Consider the following 20497-nt stretch of genomic DNA (forward strand, 5'->3'; position numbering starts at 1 on the left):
AAGTCTGCACATTTTAAAACTTGCTATCCCACTTCTTATTTCAAATGAATTCCACTTAGAAGCCACACCCTCCACTGAGTTATACCTCAACCAAGTAACACAAATCTACCTTGTCATCTCCAAACGGCTCTGTTATCTCCATTGAACTAGTAGTGTGTGTACTGAGGGGTAGTCCTTGTGAAGAGGTAAAGAAACAAGGAGCATGGTGACAAGACAAAAAGGGATCATTTACATGGGTGTCCCAATGCTGAGGGAACTGCCAGTTTTTGTTTTTGTGTGTGTGTGTATGAACACTTCTCTACTAGTTTCAAAGGACTGTTTGGAAATGGTGATATTTATTGCCATAAAAACTAACTCTCCTTATGCTGTGCGAACATTTTCTTTTGTGCCCCTTGTTCTTGGCCAGCTCTCAGAGAAAAAGCATTTAGCTGTCCTCCAGTATAGTGATTCCTTGATTAATGTATCTTCAGGAAACAGTGCTCCGGTACAATAAAGGCAGCCATATTGAAAACAAATGAACACTGAATCTTAAGCAGCAGCCCTGGCACGTATTATAGGGCTCATCAGCAATTTTTAATCTGCTCCTCTGTATCAGAATAAGAACAAAATCACCTCCCTTCACAGCTTCTATTTATTTATTCCCCCGAGAAGTATTCAGACCTGGCATTAGGCAAAATGACAAAAAACAGAAAAATTGTTTTCAGATTCTATAGATTTCCTATTCAGTATGACACACGAAAACTTGAAGTTCACAGGCATGTTACCCATAATAAATTTGTAGAATAATGAATGAATAATTCCCATTCAAAAGATGCAAATAAAAAGGGGGAGGGGGAGTGCTAAGTGATTTGTCCAAGGTTACATTATAGTCAAGTACAAAATAGCAACAGGAGTCTAGATATCCTAAGGGAACTTCATGTTAACAAAATGCATTAGGGCCGGGTGGTAAGGAGAGACAGAAACAAGATCAAGTTAGAATCTGTATCAGTTAGGGAGGGCATTCAGCTGCTAGTTATAGAGATGTAAGATAATAGCTTAAACAAGACACTTCATGTTTTCTCAAATACAGGAGGAGGCAAGCAATCAAAATCTCAGATGATGACTCTATTATCGTCGGCAACAGATTTCATCTACTTTTCTGCTCTACCATTCTCAGTGCATGGAGTCCATCCTTATGGTAACCCCATGGCCCAGGATGGCTGCTGTGAGCTACACTACACATCCTTGTTCCTGGTATGAGGGGGAAGGAAGATGATGAAGGAAAAATGACATTTTGTGCAGTTGAGTCCTCTTTAAAGAACTTCCCTAGAAACCCCATTCAACAACTTTTCATTGCATCTTCTCAGCAGGTGGGTAGTAGTTTTGTAGGTGTGTACACTGCCACAGTCAGCAATACAGGGTTCCACTGACCCAGGAAGAAGGGAATGAATACTGGGTAGGCAGCTAGGAGACTCTGCCATAGAATCCTATTGTGTCACTTCCTAGCTGTGTGACCTTGAGTAGATTTATCCCCTGTGGTCTCAGGTTCCTATCTGTAAAAACGAAAGAAATCATCACACCTACCTCATGAGAAAAATACACGTTAAACATTTAGAATACTACCTGACACCCAGTGCACAATAAATATTAACTCATTATTATTATTTGATTATCCTAGTCCAGCACTTTTCCAAATTCCTCTCCTAGTCTAACTTCCTCTCCATTTCCAAAATTGGAAAGCAATTCGCATTAGTCCTTTGTACCTGTTGATGCCCTAGTGTGAATGAGTTTTAGTCATAGGTCACCTCAATCAGACATATAGGTGAAAAACAATGTATTGGGTCTTCGGAAAAGTCATGACGCATGTTTGCAACAAATGGCACTAGTTCATTTTTGGAAGTACTAGAGTCATTCGCATCTATGTTATTGCAATGGCATTTGACAGCTGACAGTTCTAGCTTCGTTCTAAAAAAAAAGTGAGCTATTTGGTTGAGTTCTGGATATTTTACAACAGGTCGAAGATGGAAGACCTTCATTTTTGCCATATTTTACTGTTTTACTTTCATAAACGGAAGAACGCGCGTCAAGCTTATGAAAAGTTGCACAAAGTTTACAGTGACAGTGCTCTACAAGAATGTCAGTGCCTGGGCCGGCCGAGTAGCTCAGTTGGTTAAGAGCTCACTCAAGAGTTTGAGTTCTGGGGCCGGCCGAGTGGCACGTAGGTTAAGAACTGGCTTGGGATGCCAGGATGCCCCTGTTTGGATCCCATATATGAGGGCCAGTGACACTGCCCTCCACAGCTAAGATGCTGAACAACAGCTCGACCTGGAGCTGGGCTGCCGTGAGTCCCCAGCGACAGGCAGGTGGGTTGCCATGGGCTACCGTGTGTAGCCCGTAGCCGCTGTGAGCGGCCGTTCAGAAGCCGGTGACGGATCTGCCTCGCCAGGGAAGAGCGCAATGATGGTGCCAACATGGGCCAGTGAAGCAACGTCCTCCACAACTAGACTGAAGAACAAAAAGGACAGCAACTTGTCTGTTCCCCTTCCCTCAATTCCCCAGCACTGTTCCCATCCCCCCAATTCCCCAATAAAAATCTTTTTTAAAAAAAAGAGTTTGAGCTCTGAGCAACAGCGGTTCGATTCCCGACCCGAGCTGAGCAGCTGCTGAGTTGCCAACAGGTGGCAGGATGGCTCAGCTTAAAAAAAATAATAAAAAAAATAAAGGATGTCAGTGCCAACGATGGTTCACGAAATTCCATGCTGGTGATTTTGATCTCAAAGAAGCTCCTTGGTCAGGAAGCCCATCGAGGTTGATGACGATAAAATAAAGGCATTGATCGACTCAAACCCACGTTACATGACACGAGAGATTGCAGAAACATTGAACATCCATCACTGAAGCATTCATGACCACCTGAAGAAGCTGGGATACATAAGCAAGCTCGATATTTGGGTTCCACATGAACTCAAAGAAGTTCATTTGACGGCGTGTATAAACATCTCCAATATGCTCATTAAACGTGAGGAAAATGATCCTTTTTTGAAGCGGATAACTGGTGATGAGAAGTAGATTGTTTACAACAATGTGGTGCGCAAACGGTCTTGGTCCCGACATGATGATTTGCCTCAAACGACTTCGAAAGCAGACATTCATCAGAAGAAGGTTATGCTCTCAGTGTGGTGGGATTTGAAAGGTGTCGTGTCTTTTGAGCTCCTACCAAGGAACCAAACAATCAATTCAAATGTGTACGGCCCGCAATTGGACAGTTTGAATGAATCCATCATCCAGAAACATCCAAAGCTTGTTAATCGTAAAGAAGTTGTGTTCCAATAGTGACAAAGTGAGACCACACACAAGTTTGATCACCCGTCAAAAATTATTGGAGCTTGGATGGAATGTGTTGCCACACCCACCATACTCGCCTGACCTTGTGCCGTCAGACTTCCACTTGTTTCGCTCTCTTCAAAACTCCTTGCGTGGTATACCGTTCAATTCAGATGAGGCTGTAAATCAGCACCTTGTTCAGTTTTTCACAAATAAACACAGGTCCTTCTATGAACGAGGAATTATGAAGCTCACTGAAAGATGGCAAAAGGTTATCGAACAAAACAGGCAATATATCATTGATTGATCTTTGTTCTTTATATAAAAACAAATGACCTTTGAAAATCATAGACAGGATACGTCATGACTTTTCCGAAGACGCAATAAAAGGAGACACTTGAAAATGGGGTTGGAGCTGCCATCCCAGAGGAACTGCCTTGCACATCTTACTCCTCAAAACTTTGGAATGTTTAGGGGGCAAAAGAACCTTTGGACTAGGCCAAAGCAATATTGTGTCCCAAAGAACTGTTTGCAGAGTTAATCAGAAAGCAGATGTTCTGACTACAAGACTAAAAATTAAAGACATTCTTTAGGATTAGCACCACCATGTATAGCTAAAGAATAACTTAGCTTATTAGCACCTATAGAAATTCCTTCCTTGACTTTATTAACACCGATTGAAATTCCTTCCTTGTATTCATGTAATTATTCCCCTTCCCATTGTTATAGAAACCCCTCTCCTTCACTTTATAATTGGAGCACTATTTGGGTTTCCTCCTGAATCAGTGCTTCACAAAAAGCTCTGTCAAGTAAAGGCTTGTTGCCTCTCACTTTGGCCTTTTATTCTTAGGTTAACAATATAAATAAATTCTAATAACTTTACATATATTTACTAAGTGCCTAACTGTATTCTAAGAGTATTACATATAGTCAATTAACAGCCAAACCCTCTATAACAGGTGTTATTTTAATATCCTCATTTTATAAATAAAGAACAGAAGTACAGAGAGGTTAGGTAACTTGTCCAAGGTCACACAGTAAGAGACAATCAGAGAAATGAACCAAGATAGTCTGGGTCTCTTATGCTCAACTCCAGTTGATAGTCACCATGAACTACGTACTCTATATGCTTATTTATCTTCTTTAAAGTGTATTAGTCTTTCCTTCCCTAATTCTATGGCAGGGTTCTTTAAATGCAAGGAGACTATTTTACATATCTCTTCGTAGTCCCTATATTTTCTACACCATTTTGCATACATTATATTGATGGAGATAACTAGACAGGTCTTAAAGAACTTGGTGAGTGCAGGATTTTTAAACAACGTGTAATATCTGTAGTTTCCATGAGACATAATAACTCTCTCAAAATAAATTAGATAACTTTGGAGTTCTAATAACAAAATGTTAAGATGGTGGCCTAGAAGAATTAATACAGTTTTCAAAGCTAACTTATTAGGGCCACAAACTCTGCGCCATATGTTATATGAATCAACTCAAAGAAACTATAGTTTATGACATGAAACACAATAGAGGCAACTGAGGTGCAGTTATACCTAGTAATATTTTAGATTAAGTCTTCAACATATCTGAGTCTCAATTTACTCATCTTTAAAATGAGAATAATAAAATGTGCTCTTTCCTCTGAGGGTGTTTTTTTGTTTTTGTTTTTGTTTTTTAAGTATCAAGTTAAATGAGACTGTGAAAGCCCTTCCCAAGCAGAAAAGCACCAGATGTAAAGTGTCTCTAAATATATAGCAAGGAGCATGCAGGTATAAACGTGTGGAGCATTCACAGCAATTGACTCTTATTAGCAGCCAGTGGGATAGCTTGGAAAAACATGCACTTTCGCGTCAAGTCCCCATTCTGCCATTTAACTAGCAGAGGGACCTTGGGCAAGTTGCTTAAATTATTTTTGAGCCTCTATCTTTTCAATTATAGAGAAAATAATATCTACCTCACTGGGTGTAACATTTAAGAAGTACCTGGTTCATAGTGAACACAAATTTTATTCTGTGCCTTCTTACTGACAGTATTATTTTACGCAAAACACATCACAGAAGTTATATCGGTCCTTCCAGAGTTTACCATGACAACATCAACATACAGAAAGAATAAATTTATTTAGTATTTATTAAACCCTATTAAATGCCTACCACTCTTCTGGGTGATTAGGGGAGGACCTAGAATTTTGTATTCCCTGCCCTCTGGAGAAACAATATAAAAGTGCTGTAGTTGGTCAAAGGTTCTCAGATCCAGTTTTGAGTCTGATGAAGATTACAACACCTCTCTCCAAAGAAAGTTACAAAACTTTTAGGAGACAATGGAGGCAATGTAGCAGAAAATCTTCATGACCTTAGGGTAGGGATAGCGTTCTTAACCAAGGAGGACAGTGAGGAGAGGAGAGACACTATAAAGAAAAAGATTCATAAATACACCTCCATTAAAATTAAGAATTTCCACATCAAAAGAAACCATAAAGAAAAATTTAAAAATAATCCAGAGTGGAAGATATCTGCAACACATGCAACCAAAAACATTGAGATTCTGGTGTAAAGAACTCCAGCAAACCAATAAAATATGGTAAGACAAAAAGTGTGATATATTTATACAATGAAAATAAACTACAGCTGCATGCAATATGGGTAAATCTTACAAACTTAATATTGAGTGAAAAAAGCATGACACTAAAGAATACAAACAGGATGGTTCCACTCACATGCACTTGTAAAGTAAGTAAAACTAAATAATATTGTATAGGGATGCCTATCTTTTGCACATGCACACAGGTAAGACTCATACAGAAGAGCAAGGAAATCATCGCAAAAGTCAAAAAAGTGGAAGGAAGAAGGATCAGCTGGCTTCCAGGTTACTGACAATATTGTTTCTTGACTTGGACACAGGTTACAAGAGTGTTACTGAGTTTTGCTTTATTGTGCTTAACAGATGCTGCATTTTTTACAAATTGAATGAAGGGAAGACCCTCCTCCAGCAAAAAGTTATGACTCGCTTCACCGCAGTGGTCTGGAACTGAACCCACAATCTCTCTCGAGGTATGCCTATCTTGTATAATTTATAGGTTTCAAACACTCTTCTGAATGTACCAGTACATGCAAAAAATAAACACACTTCCACCACCACACTTAAATTTAGCAGGGAGGAAAGGAGTTCACCGGCTCCCTCAAGTCCATAAACCCCAAATTTATGGTGTCAAGCTATGTGAGATCAAAGAAAAAGAAAATCTTTAGATTGTGAAGTGGTAGAAGTAGGGAGCAATGAGATGAGAACAGACGATGAAAGACTGGAAAGAAACTTTAAGCAGAAGAAACACTATGCCTCTGGGTCAGTTCATACTCTCACTTGGAGAGAGAACGTCTAGCACGTAAATAACGAATGCCCAAGCTTGGTAAGGAATGAGATGGTGGAATGCTAGAAACACTGTAAGTAATGAGGGGAATGAGGAACACAGCTTGTAAAGAAATGTCAACTATTAAATAACGTATCCCCAAAGAAAGAAGACCAGTAATTTGTAAGTTTAATCCTCACTGCTTAATATCTCTGTCCCTCACCCCTTAATGGAGACAGGGCATACTAAATAGTTAGAAATTGCAAACACCAATTGAGTGAAAAAGTCATGTCTCAGCAAAATACTACCACAGAAAGTAGGAAAGCTGTCAGCCTTGGGAAATTAAGGAACTGGTAAAAGCAAATTACAAAAATGCCACCTCCACCAGGCTTGGAATAAATATATGTATCGCAACTAAATGATAAATATTGATATATACTTGGATGGTATCTGCTCTGACTTCCAATACAGATCTTCACAGTCCAGTCCCACAGTACGGTAGAGTGAAGCTTTTTGCTCAAAGTAACAGGACTCCAAGGTAGCCTACACTGTTTAAATCAGTAATTCAGTGGAGGTACATCTTTGTCAAGTTTCGTCATTGTATTCTTGCAAGAAATATTAACAGATATCTATTTTTTCAATAGGTCTGGGTTAATACTGAACAAAACTATCAATTATTTTCAAAACGGATGGTGTTCATGTAGATAGTCCAATGCCTTATTTTGATGAAAAGTCCTACTAATGGACTTAAGGAATTATTTTTAAGGTCCCAAGATTCTATATCAAGGGCATCAAATTGACTATTTCTTCAAGTTCCACTTAAATTCCTTCACCCCATTTTCTACCCTCCATTTGTTCCCCCACAGACCCTTTATCTGCTCTTAATTCTCCAACTTTCTCTTAGGTGAAAGGGAACCACATAGAAAAGCTTCTCCATGACGTGATGGAATGCTGACTACATTTCACTTTCTAAAGAGGCTTCAATGCATCATTCTCATCTCATCGGAATCTCACTTCTCTATCTCCCTTTTATTGTCAAACCCCTAGGTTTGTTCTCTCGTTTGTAGATAACTGGCTTATTCAGTTGGAACCAAAGGCCAAAGAATTTCCTATTATGCTTGACTGGTAAGCTTGGGGGCGGGAGGAAGGGGTGTGGGTCTCTACTTACTTGTTCTTCCTTTTTATGTGCTAAACTATGGATCCGGGCTGCCTTTGTGCACCCAAAAACTCAATATCATAAAAGTAATTACAGGTCCAGAAATGATTCTCAGCCCCAGAGCATTGCCTTTTGGGTTGCTTTATTATGGACTAGGGGCTCGCAAAGTAACTCCAAAGTCCTATAGGAAACTGATGGGCTGCGGCGGTGGGGAGAGTCACAGGTCCAAAGTCCCGAGACATCGAAACCAGACAAGACTATCAGCACGTGGTTCTACCTGGCCGCGACCGCGCAGGCAAACCTACAGGGACCGGTAGGTCGCTCTCCACTGAGCGGCCAGACCCAGCCAATTCTCCACCGGCCTCTGACTCATCCAGAGATAAGTAATCACCTGGGTCACAAGTTTCAAGCCAGAGTTCCTGGATTTAGCGTGCACGGAAAATCTGTAGTTTTTGACGCCTGGGCCCTAGCAGGTGGAGACCAGTGTGAATGTCCTCAGGCTCGCCCAAAAAGTGAGGATGGGGATGTGGTGAAAAGCCACCCGCCCTCTCGCCTCCGGGAGGTGCCGGTCCCATCTGGGCAGGTGAGCGCCGCTGCTGTCCGGAGCAGGACCTGCGCGGCCCCCAGGCGCCCAGCCCTCGGTCCCGGTCCCGCGCGCCCCTTCGCGCTCCCCGCACCCCTCACCTGCGGCCGGGTGGCCCGGGAGCGCTCGGCCCCGGGCGCGGCGCTCACGCAGCTCTTCCTCCTCGTCCTCCCGCCGCCGGCCCTCAGCCATCGGCGAGGCACGGACGAACACCGAGTGCTCCCACGCCAGCACCCTCGGGGCCTGGAAGGTGGCGGCTGCGGCTGCGGCTGCGGCTGCGGCTGCGGCGCGGGGGGCTGCGGAATCGGCAAACTCTGCAGACTCCACCTGCAGCCGGCCAGGGAGAGGCCGGCGCGGGCGCAGCCGGTTTCCCCGCCTCCTCCTGGCAATGTCCGCGGCCTCTTTCTCCCTGCGCTCTCTCTCTCCCACTCTCTTCCCCCTTCCTCTTTCCCTTCTCCGCCCAGAGGAGTTGGAGCCAGGGATCGGGCGGGCTCTGGACAGGCCTCGCCTCCTCGGGGAGGGGTTAGGGGCCGCCCCACAGTCGCGCACACGCAGGAATCGCCCGCTCGGCCAAAACAAACCTGTACAAAATAAACAGGCTAGGAAGGGGTTGCGGGAGGTGGCCTGGCCTCTTCCTGCCCTTTCACTCCACATTCCGGTGTCAACAGGAAACCCATTTGCTTGACACTTAAACAAAAGGAGGGGGGAGGATCCTGCCCCTAGCGGGACTAGGAGAGATGGGACAGCTGGGAGGCGCTGAACTTGGAAAAAAAAACTTCGCTTGGCGTTTGGTTGAGTCTCTGGCCATTTTTTCTTCTCTCTTTTCGCTGTTTAAAATCGAGCCTCACCAGAGCACTGAGGATTTTTAGGGCAGTGAAACTGTGGTGGTGGGTACATGCCATTCATTATACATTTGCCCAAACCTATAGACTGTACAAGGTCAAGAGTGAAGCCTAATGTAAACTATAGACTTTGGGTGATTGTGCTGTGTTAGTACAGGTTCCTTCATTGTAAGGGCCACTCTGTGGAGGATGGTGATAATGGGGGAGGCTTTGCATGTGTGGGGCAGTGGTGATATGGGATGTCTCAGTCTTCAGCTCAACCTAAAACTGCTCTAAAATATAGTCTGTATTTTTAATTTTTTTTTCTTAAAATGGCCACAATCCCTACAAGAAAATGTGCTTAGGAGCCCAGAACCTGATTGTTTGTAGAGTAGTTGTTTTGATGAAGTGGCTCTGATCTCTGAAACTAATTTGAAGCGCTTAGCTGTGAGCCCTACCCCTGTGGAAGTTTTTCAGTGCTGAAAAGAACTTTGCAAGAAAGTTCTTGTGTATCTGTATAGTACACTTCTTAGGTTCAGCACTTGCACATACACACTTTGATACAGAGAGGAAGCTTCTGGAATCTCAGAAAAAAGATACCCAAGCAGCAGGCAGGAACACTGCCTGAACATGAACCCATAGGAAACTCCCTGGGGGCATGAACAGGCCTTTATCTTCAGCCTTTTGCTTTATTTCTGAGATTGTAGGAGCTCCTAATGTTTAGCACGTAAGAGAATAAGAGGGAGAAAAGGGCCACTGAAAATCGAATTGCCTGTCGTACCTGAGTGCTACTTCTTTGCCTCTTCAACAGTGGTTGCTGCCGCCTGAGAAAACCTTTCTACTTTTAGGCAGATAAGAGCCATAATCAATTTTGTAGAATTGAGGTCAAATCCACAAGTTAAAACTCTGTTAACTGCTAAGCGGTTAAAAAGTAGACATCTGGAGAACTTGAGATTAAAGTGAGGGGGGGAGGGGGAAAGGTTCTGTACATTTAGGGTTGTTTTAAGTGTTTGGGTTCACTATGAGTGAAAGCATATTTGTCAGTTCCCTTCAAGGGTTAGGAATCATTTGGAGACCCCGACACTCCCAATAGCACAACTTCACTACCTGTCAGTGTCTGTCTCTACAGTGTTTCGGATTCTTAGTTTGAAACGGGCTGAAGTGTTCTGGATTTTCCATCCAATCAGAGCTTTAGGAACCAACGGCCTTGTTTTGGGGTGCATGCTCAAGCCCACTTTACAGGCAGCAAACATTTATGGTAACCAGTATGTGCCACATACAAGTGCTATGGGGAGATTCAAAGAAGGAAAGAAATAATTACTCTGAGGTCCTGCGGTAGGTGCTTTTCACATAGGTTTTCTCATTTTAAATGAACAAAAAATGTTTCCTGTCCTCCAATGACTGCGAAAGATCTATCCAGTTTACCACAAAACAAGGCAAAATTTGGTAAATTCTGTAACAAAGATATAACCTTAGATAAGGGTGCCAAGATAATTCAGTGGAGAAGGAATTGTCTTTACAAATGGATATTCACAGTCAAAAGAATAAATTTGAACCTTTATACCATATCAGAAATTAACTAAAAGCACATCATAGATTTAAATGTAAGAGCTAGAACTATAAAGCTCTTCAAAGAAAACATTAAATCTGTGTGACCTTGGGATAGATAATGGTTTCTTAGGGTGACACCAAAATGTATAAGTGACAAAAGAAAAAATAAATTGGACCTTGCCAAAAAATTTTAACTTTTATTCTTCAAAATATATCATCAAGAAAGTGAAAAGACAGCCCTTACAATGTGAGAAAATATTTGTAAATCATATATTTGATAAGGCACTTGTATTCAGAATATATAAAGAATTTACAACTCAACAATTTAAAAAAATTGGTCCAATTTAAAGATGGACATTCTCCAGATAAGATATACAAATGGATATAGTAAGAACATGAAAAGATGCCCAACATTATTAGCCATTAAAGAAATGTAAATTAAAACCTCAATGAGTTACCACTTCACACCTATTAGATGACTAAGATAAAAAATGCAGATATTAATGTGTTGAAGAGGATGTGGAGAAATTTCAACCTTCATATGTGACTGGTGGGAATGTAAAACGGTGTAGCCACTTTGGAATATAGTTGGCAGTTCCTTAAAAAGTTACCATATAATGTAGCAATTTTCTGCTCATAGGAATACACCCAAGAGAAATGAAAAGCTGCCTACACAAAAACTTGTACATGAATGCTTACAGTGACATTATTCATAATAGCCAAAAAGTGGACACAATCAAATGTTCCATCAATTGGTGAATGGATAGATAGTGGTATATCCATACAATGGAATATTATAGTTATAAAAATGAATGAAGTACTGATACATGCTATGGCTGAATCTAGAAAACATTATGCTAAGTTAAAGAAGCTAGAGACAAAAGACTGCGATGATATATTATCCTGTTTATACAAAATGTCCAGAATAGGTTAACCCATGGAGACATAAAGTAGATTAGGGGTTGCTGGGGGCAGAGGATAATAGAGAGTCACAGCTAATAGGTACAAGATTTCCTCTCAAGGTGATGTAAATACTATAAAACCAGAGAGTTGTGATGGTTACACAACTCTGAATATACTAAAGGATGCGGTATAAATTATATCTCAATATAGCTGTTACTTAGCGGGGGGAAGTATAACCCACTCACCACGAAAGCAAGAAAACAAAGACCAGGAAGAGTACTTCATGCTGAAGCCATCATATTGAAGTAGAGAAACCAAATAAGAGTAACAAGCAATAATAATTTAATCATACGAAAGAAAACCAAAGGTGTGGCTGACTAGCAACCAAGTAAACATGCCAAACATCCTCCCCGCCCGGGTGACACAATAAGAGCCAAACCCATAGAAGGAAAATGTTTAAAAACTTGGAATGCAAATTTACAGACTAAGAGTAGAACAAGATTTACCTTCAAAGCTTGAAGGGATTAAGAAAAAAACATTGAAAGAGATATTGAAAAATAGCCCTCATTGCAAAGGAAGATGTTCTTTGCTTCTTACTTTGGATATATATAGCCTGAAACAAACTGATGTGCTAATAGAAAACACACAAAAAATAAGGCTATATTATTTAAATACATATGTAGTATAGTGCTTAGCAAAGAGAACGCACAATGAATATTTGTTTAGTGACTGAATTAATATTATTTTTTATTTCTTCTGCTGAATCATCAGAAAGCATGAGTCTCAAGTCGTTTAACTTAAATAAAAGGTAGCTATTATTATGGAATGAAAAATTTACAGCTGAAGACCTCAAAATAAAAAGCAAGGGTGGACAGGAGTATACAGTGGATTTTAAAAGTACAGTGCCTTCAAAGTTTTCTTAAAATATCTCAACCAAGTATGACAGAATTTTAAGATTTATCAAAGTAGGATGGTGGTTCATGAGTGTGTATTATATTATTCTCCACATTTTCTATGTGCTTTTAAATTTTCTTTACTTTTTTTTAAAAAAGGTAAAAGCAGAAAGCACAGCAAAGTAGACTGAGATAGCTACAGTTTCTGTGTGGTTAGGACACTTCACTCTAGGAATTTCTCCTTGTGGTAGATGGCTTGCAAACATGTCCCCATGTCTTTACCTATACGCTTTATAATGTTGACTTTGCATTTCTTCCAACAAGAGATGGCTTCCTACCCTATGAAGTTGGGCTGGCTTTGGAACTTGCTTTGGCCAAGAAAATATGACAGAAATGACAATGTGTAAATTCCAAGTCCAGAGCTCAAGACTTGTCCTCTTGGAAGTCTTCTACCATCGTGTGAACAAGCCAAAGTTACGCTACTGGAGAATGAGACGATGTGTGAAGGAAAGACCAGTTGCCCCAATGGAGGCCACCTAGACCAGCCCATAGGCAGCCATTCCCCAAACATTTGAAGAACCCAGTCAAGATCAGCAGAGCTGCTTAGCTGACCATGACACATAAGTGACATGCCTAAGAACAAAACTGTTGTCCAGCTGGTCTGTAAACTCATAAGCAGTAAGAAGTGCTTACTGTTTCATTCACTGAAGTGTTGTGGTTGCTTGTTATACAGCATGTGCTGGTTTGGGATCCCCAGGAATCAGTCACTGAAATAGAGTTAAAGGTGCACACAATTTACTAGAGAAAACGCCTGTGAAAGGAACAAAAGAGAGAGAAATATCGGTTGAAGGAGATTGTCATTCCACTCTGCAGACCTGATAGAGCTTCTGCTAGTCCAGCAGAGTGAAGGGGTGGGCCCTAGAGTCACCACCTTGCTCAGTCATTGGCTAAGGCTGCTTGAAAGCTGAGTCACACACTAACGGAGATACCAATGAAAGGCTGTCAGCTTACCACAGGCTTTGTACCTGGGCAGCAAAGAGCTTTCTTAAAGGGTGTGGCACATCTCTGTGTCAGCCATAGTCCAATCCTTGCATCATGCAAATCCACTTCTCCATACGTGCCCAGGGAATGAGTAGCTCAGGTTAACCTTCATCATTGCACTTGGCCTCAGGGCCTCCGCTAGTCCTCACAGCCTCCCTTCTCCAATATCCATTCTAAATTCCTCTTGCCCTCAGCTACCACCTCCGCTGGTCTCAGTGGCTTACCTGGTGGTATGACCCAAACTTTTCTTATTGAGGTATCTTAGTCCCTAGTAATCATATCCTTCTCAGGCTGGCTTTGCTTCACTTGTCGGTTCACAATTACAATCAGTCAAAGGAGAACCAAGAACCAAGCACCCGAGTGGGTCATCTGAGTTTTGCAGATGAGTTTTGCCTCCCCATTCCCTCTGTGTAGAATCAGTCTTCTGTCCCTCTGTTGATCAGAGTTAGTTATCTAGTGCCAAGATGGTCACTCTTTTCACCTGGTGGTCCCTGGCCACAAGAAGCTTAAAGTGCCCCCAGATGGCAGCCATAGTTTGTATTATAATTCAGTTGGACCCTTGCTGTGTCCTCTGGTGAGACAGCCTGCTCCTCTTGATAACCAGAACCTCTAACCCTGTAGAGCACAAGTAGCATAACTCAGTAGGTCATTGGAAGTGGTGGTTAATGGGGCCACTCCTGATTCCACCCCCTTGTTTCTAGATCCATTTATTCTTCTGATTGGAGACACAGCATCATAAAGAGAAAGACCTCTGATATAATGTGTACTCTGCATTCCGGAGGGTTAGGCCCCATCTTCACAGGGGATTGCCTCCAACTTTGCACTTCAGCTGTCTTCCTTCAACAGGAAAAAATATAATATGTGAAACTAGAGGTAAGAAGCGTAGTATATAATAGCTTTTTAAAATAAGGACTATTTCATCCATCAAAAACAAATCCATAAAGCATGAGAGCATAAAATCCAAACCTCTCAATGTCACATTCATGGAACAAGTGATGATTATTAGTCCCTCTCTTCAAATAAAAATGAAGCCTACATCACAGAATCAAGACCAGGACTCTTAGGAGCTATAGCCTCAGATTCAAAATACAATAAAATACGTGGAAGTGTCAAAAACAAGAGCTCCTTTCCTGCCAGAAGGACATTTTTATTCAAACTCTTGACACACCTGAAAAAGAAAAATGTCCATGGTTTATATACAGGGACCTAGAGCTTCTCATATTCTTTGGTCAAGTTGTAATCCCTTTCCTTTGCCACTTCTGTTTTCCTGTCCACATTTTCACTTTTCAAAAATGTCCCGTTTCTGTCCTATTTCCTTCTTTCTTTTCAGTTTGTCTATACCTCTTGCACTTTATTTCCCCTTGATACTCTCTTTGGTTTTCTTAACGGCTGTGTGCCTCAGTTTCCTCTTCTGTACAACAGGGATAATAATACCAGGTATCTTACAAGGGAGTTGTGAAGATTAAAATGAGTTAATACATTAGTTTGTTGGAGCTGCCATAACAAATTACCACAAACCAAGTGGCTTAAACGACAGCCATTATTGTCTCACAGTTCTGGAGGATAGAAGTCCAAGGTGTGTTGGGAGAGTGATACTCCCCCTCTAGGCTCTAGGGAGGGATCTGTTCCACTTTCCTGGCTTCAGGTAGTTCTTTGGCTGCAGCAGCATACAATCTTAGGAAGGCTGGGGTTGGCTTTGCTGGGGATGGTCTTTCATCAGGCAAGGCTTTCCTGTGGACCTCCTCTCCAGCCTTATCTTTCCTGCTTCTGTGCAGGGAAGAACTGCCTTGCAGGACCACTAGCTGGTCTCGGAGCCGTGACCCTTGCAATGATCCCTGAGCTGACCCGCTGATTGCTTACCGTGGAGTGTCCTCCTGCCCGGCCCCACCAGCAGACACCCTCCACATCTCGGCTCAATTAGACACTCCACCTTCCTTAGGACGCACCCTCTGAACCCTCTCCCCTCCCCAACTGCGTGCCGTTTCTCCTCTATTTAGCCCCCATGACACTTTCTATTTCTCCTTGTGAACATTTCATATTTGTATAGTAATATAATTGTCTGTAGATGTATCTCATTCACCCATATATTACCACCAAGCGCTCTATATCCCAAGAAAAAAAATTAATATTACCCTTTCCTTTACATCTTAATATTGTATCTTACAATCTTACATCTTAATGTAGCCAAATCCCTAATATTTTGGCTACTAAGAACTAAATAATTCTTAATTAGGCCTTTGTTCACATGTGAACAGCTTTTCTTGCTCAACTCCTTTGGTTCTCACAGTATAATTTTGTGTTGCTCATGTGCTGTTTCTTTGTCAAACAGAAGATGATTTCAGGGACTTGAGGAGACTTTATGAATTTGTTTTACAGAAGGAGGGTCTATCTCCAAGGTAGCTGCTACCAGGTGCTGGTGTCCAGTGATCTGATATTAAAAGGTGTTATTGGGGTGGCTGGTTAGCTCAGTTGGTTAGAGTGCAGTGCTCATAACACCAAGTTTGCCAGTTCAATCCCCACATGGGCCACTGAGTTGCGCCCTCCACAACTAGATTGAAACAACTACTTGACTTGGAGCTGATTGGTCCTGGATAAACACACTGTTCCCCAATAAAATTTTTTTAAAAAGAAAAAGTGTTATCTATGACTAAAGAAACAGACTTCTCTCTCAGTTCCTTGAAACTCCTCCCCTTTAACCCTTGCCCCACGGGTTTGGGGAGCCTCCTGAACCTGTCTTTTCTCCCTGGTTCCCTTGTGCACAAGCCTAATAAATCGTTGTCTCTTGCCTGAACTTTCTTGTAGTGATCTCTTGGTTTCCATCCTGGGAGAGCACAAGAACCCAGGGCCCCCATAACATTATTGTTCTGTGCCCTTGCTAGGGTATGGTGGTGGACCAGCCACATCAGCATTACTTGTATTTGGTTAAATACAGACAGACTGTCAGTTCCACCCTAGACCTGCTGAGTCAGAATCTGCATTTTAATAAGACCCGCAGGCGATTCTCACACAGAAAATTTGAAAAGCACCGTTGTGTGCATTCACAAGCCTCATCCTCTTGCAATATAGTAATAAAAATGTCAAACTTTAACCCTTTGATATGATCGCTTTTAGTTTCTTGGAATTATTAGTCTGCAAACTCGACCAGAGCAGGAACTGTATTTGCCTTGATTGTGGCTGGATTCTTAGTGCCTGGCACAAAGTTGGGCACATAGTACATCCTCAACAGCCAGTTCAGTTAAGTAAGTAAATAAGTATTGGCAGGAAACAGATTTTTTTAATGGGAGCAAGAAAATATGGTGTTGAAATGACCTCTGTTGGTGTAAGTTATTCTTTAAAAATATATCAGATAAATAGGTATTGGTAATGTTCATGAATTGTTCTTCATTGAAATTCAATGCTCATGTTTTATCTGTTATATTAAAATTAATGACAAATATATTATTAAAAATAACTAAGCAGAAATTAATTTCCATTTTCCACCCCAAAAAAGTACAAATATCATTCAACTCTTTCAGTTTAAAGCATATGATGCTTTCAAGGGTATAATAGAGATCAAAGGTACATTTTCTACTTTTTTCTATTTCTCAAATAAAGACGCCACAGGATGATGAAAGGAAATGCATCCACATGTAAGCATTCCAACCATCTAAGGGGGAAAACAGATGGGTTTTCTGTAAAGACTTGGATTTGGTCAATTTCAATTTCATTCCCTCAAGTTTCCCTTCAAATTGGAGTTTATTTGCAAAACTTGCTATGTACGGACGGAATCTTAATTCACTGTGCTTCCCTCTAATTTTACTTTTGGAAGACAAACATTTTGCTTATCTTTGCTTGTGTAGCATTTCCATGGCGGTTGTCAGAACTCTTCCTCAGCAACAAACCCACCACGTTGACCTTAGCCAGACCAAAAATGTCTTACACAGAGCTCATTTTGTGCACTCCAAAGGGAATGTTCAGCTTCAGCAGTTCTTCGGGTTAAATATCATGAGCAAATTCGTGGGACTGACGCATTTTATAAACTTCAGTAGTTGGAGGCCCTTGGTAGCCCGACTCCAACCAGCCTCCACCACCCACTGCTGCGCTCCCCAACCCGCTGTGCTCCAGTGACACTCAACTTGTCACTGTCCCCAACACACTCTTTAATATTACCTTGGGGCACAATGTTACCTCTGCCGGGACCACTGATTCATCAGGAATGTAGAGGGAACATGGGCTTTGGGCAAAACTCAGGTTTACCTCCTGATTCTGTGATTTTGAACAAGTTAACTGCTCTGAACTACTTATCGATCAGGAAAGTAAGACATAGCAATACCCAGTGGTTAGGGCTGTTGCGAGGACTAAGTGAAATAACAGTAGTAATAAACATTTAATGTGAACCCTTATGTAAACTGTAGAATTCAGCCAATAATAATGTATCACTATCGGCTCACCAACTGTATCAAATCTGCCACATTAATGCAAGATGCTGCATACAGGAGAAACTGGGTGAGGAAGAAGGGGTTATATGAGAACTCTGTGCTTTCTGCTCAATTTGCCTGTAAACCTAAAACTGCTCTGAAAAATAAGTCTAGTCCTTATATTTTTAAAGAAAAAGTGAAAATACTGTGAGCATAGTATTTTTTTCAACATATATTTTGCTGTATAAGAATTACATTTAGCAAATATTTATCAAATGCTGTTCTGTACTAGGCACAGTGCTCGGCACTGGAGATGCATAGATGGAAGACCTTGTCCCAATCATTAGAGGATTTAAATCTAATGAAAGACACAGAGAGCTAAAGAGATGATTTTCAACACAATGGGAAATGCACGGATATGCACAGAGGAAGCACATCTACCCCGCTCTGGGGAGGAGCAGTGCTGAGGGCTGGAAAGTCTTACTGGAGGAAGTTACGCCTGGACTGAGTCTTGCAAATAAGCAGGTGTTAACCAGGCAAAGAAGAGAGGAGGGTGTCAGAAGAGGCTTCCAGACATGATCAAAATAGAGGGTTGTGAACATGGTATTCGGGTAATTATAATAGTTGAATATTGCTGTGGACAAGAGAAAAAGGCTGTAGGGGCTGCAGGTGACGCTGGAAGGTAATGAGAGGTGAAATGATAAAGAGCCTTTGTATGCCGTGTTGAAGTCTCCATGGATGGGGTCAGAGGGACCCACGGAAGGGTTTTAAGCCGCAAAGTGACCTGGTGTCCGGCAGGAAACTGAGAAGGGTGGTATTTTGGACACAGTTCTCTCTCCTTATCACACACCCTTTGTCCCTGTGCAGTATTGCTACTAACACTTAGGTGGTTTGTTTTCCTGGAAAGGGTCTAGGTGCTGGCAGCAGGTGAAGATTTGGAACTGGAGGTTTTGGCAGCTGAATGGAGATGGCATGGAACATGAGAACATGACATGAAGGCAGAGAAGATGGCTGCTTTCTCAGGCTGCTCACGGGCCATTGAGGCTGCTTTTCTACAACCCAGCCTCTTCACTTCAGCCTCATTGACTCGATCCTCAGGATGCCATCTCAAAAGTCCTAGAAGTAGAAGTAATCAAAATATATAAGGAATACTGTCAAGCATTCTTCTCCCTACCCCCATATATTGGATCAACCTTTATATGTGGTCAATATCAAAACTGAGCAGTAAGCAGAAACCCAGATATGGCATGAAGGCACTTTTGGAGGAAGAGCTCAAAGAAGATAAGCTGAACAGAATTTCTAGCCCGTAATCTGGCTTCAGCTCCCATCAAAGTGTGTCATAACCATTTCTGAAGCCATCAGTGGGGAGGGTCATGAGTGAGACCTGGGACACACAGAACTTATTACAGTCGTAACCACTGGCGTGTGGCCTGGGTGTAGGACATCTGGCAAGATTATGGCGGGGAGAGGATTGCTCTGTGTTTTCTGCTTCAAAGATCACCAAAGCCCATCTCCAGTTCTGGAGTAGGTCAAAGCAGAACCGTTTGTGGGGTTTAAAAAGTGTCCTCAGCACTGCCCTCTACAGCTAAGATGCTGAACAACAGCTCGACCTGGAGCTGGGCTGCCGTGGGTCAGGCTCATCCGGGCATTGCATCCTCAGATTTCTAAATGGGGTATAATGGCATTTTAGGGATAACCTCCCTCATGCGTCTTCTCTCTTGTGTCACATTGCTCCCAGATGCACTTGTTGCCCTCTATGTCTGGCATACAGCCAGCACACCATCATCCTGAGGACTCATGTCACCTATTTCCTAAACTGGATTTACTGTTGTCCTATAATCCATACCTCCTTCCTTCTTGGTGTTTCTCTCTCTCTCTCTCTCTCTCTCTCTCTCTCTCTCTCTCTCTCTCTCTCTCTCTCTCTCTCTCTCAGGATTTGCAGTATGTATTTAATCAGAAATAGTTACTGAGAGTTTTCTATGTACCAGACACATGCTATATGAACAACAATTTCATGATTATTCTCTCATGGAGCTTACAAGTCTTATGGATGGCAATGTTATTACTTTGAAGCATGTAAGTAACTTGAGCTAGGGCAAGTGATTATTGTATGTTGTTGCCTTAGGGCAACTGTTTAATGAGTAGATAAGAATTACTCAAAGTTATCATTTTTTCATACAAACAAGGGTGTTTTAACTGGGAAATAATTTGTTCTCTTAAGTATTTAAACCAAGTTTCTTCAGACATTATCCACAGTCTTCATTTTCTTGAGCAGTGCCCCTTTCTTCTCTTCAATGGCAGGAATGAACTTGAGGCTGACCACTAGCCGATTTTCACAGTGTTAGCTCTGGAGGCTGGATATCAGAGGTCAGCGTGCTAGCATGGTTGGATTCTAGCGAGAGCTCTCTTCCTGGCTTTCCGAGAGCTGCCTTCTTGCTGTGTGTTCATATGAGAGGGAGGGAGGAAGAGAAAGAGAGGAAGAGAGAGAGAGAGAGAGAGAGAGAGA

General features: G+C 41.8%; 1 protein-coding gene across 2 annotated transcripts in view; it reads right to left on the reverse strand.

Annotated features, from left to right (window-relative positions):
• SH3D19 (SH3 domain containing 19) overlaps positions 1 to 9014 on the reverse strand; it is a 159739-nt gene extending 150725 nt beyond the window's left edge. Inside the window, exon 1 of one of the 2 annotated variants that reach the window (XM_019641243.1) lies at positions 8487 to 9014. In XM_019641243.1, coding sequence (XP_019496788.1) covers positions 8487 to 8577 — 91 coding nt within the window. In that variant the 5' untranslated portion in view covers positions 8578 to 9014. The remainder of the gene's footprint in view (positions 1 to 8486) is intronic. The other variant, XM_019641242.1, reaches the window with a different exon arrangement.
• Between the last annotated feature and the right edge of the window lie 11483 nt (positions 9015 to 20497).

The sequence above is a fragment of the Hipposideros armiger genome, unplaced genomic scaffold (genome assembly GCF_001890085.2).
Source record: "Hipposideros armiger isolate ML-2016 unplaced genomic scaffold, ASM189008v1 scaffold_58, whole genome shotgun sequence".
In the NCBI taxonomy this organism is placed as follows: Eukaryota; Metazoa; Chordata; class Mammalia; order Chiroptera; family Hipposideridae; genus Hipposideros; species Hipposideros armiger.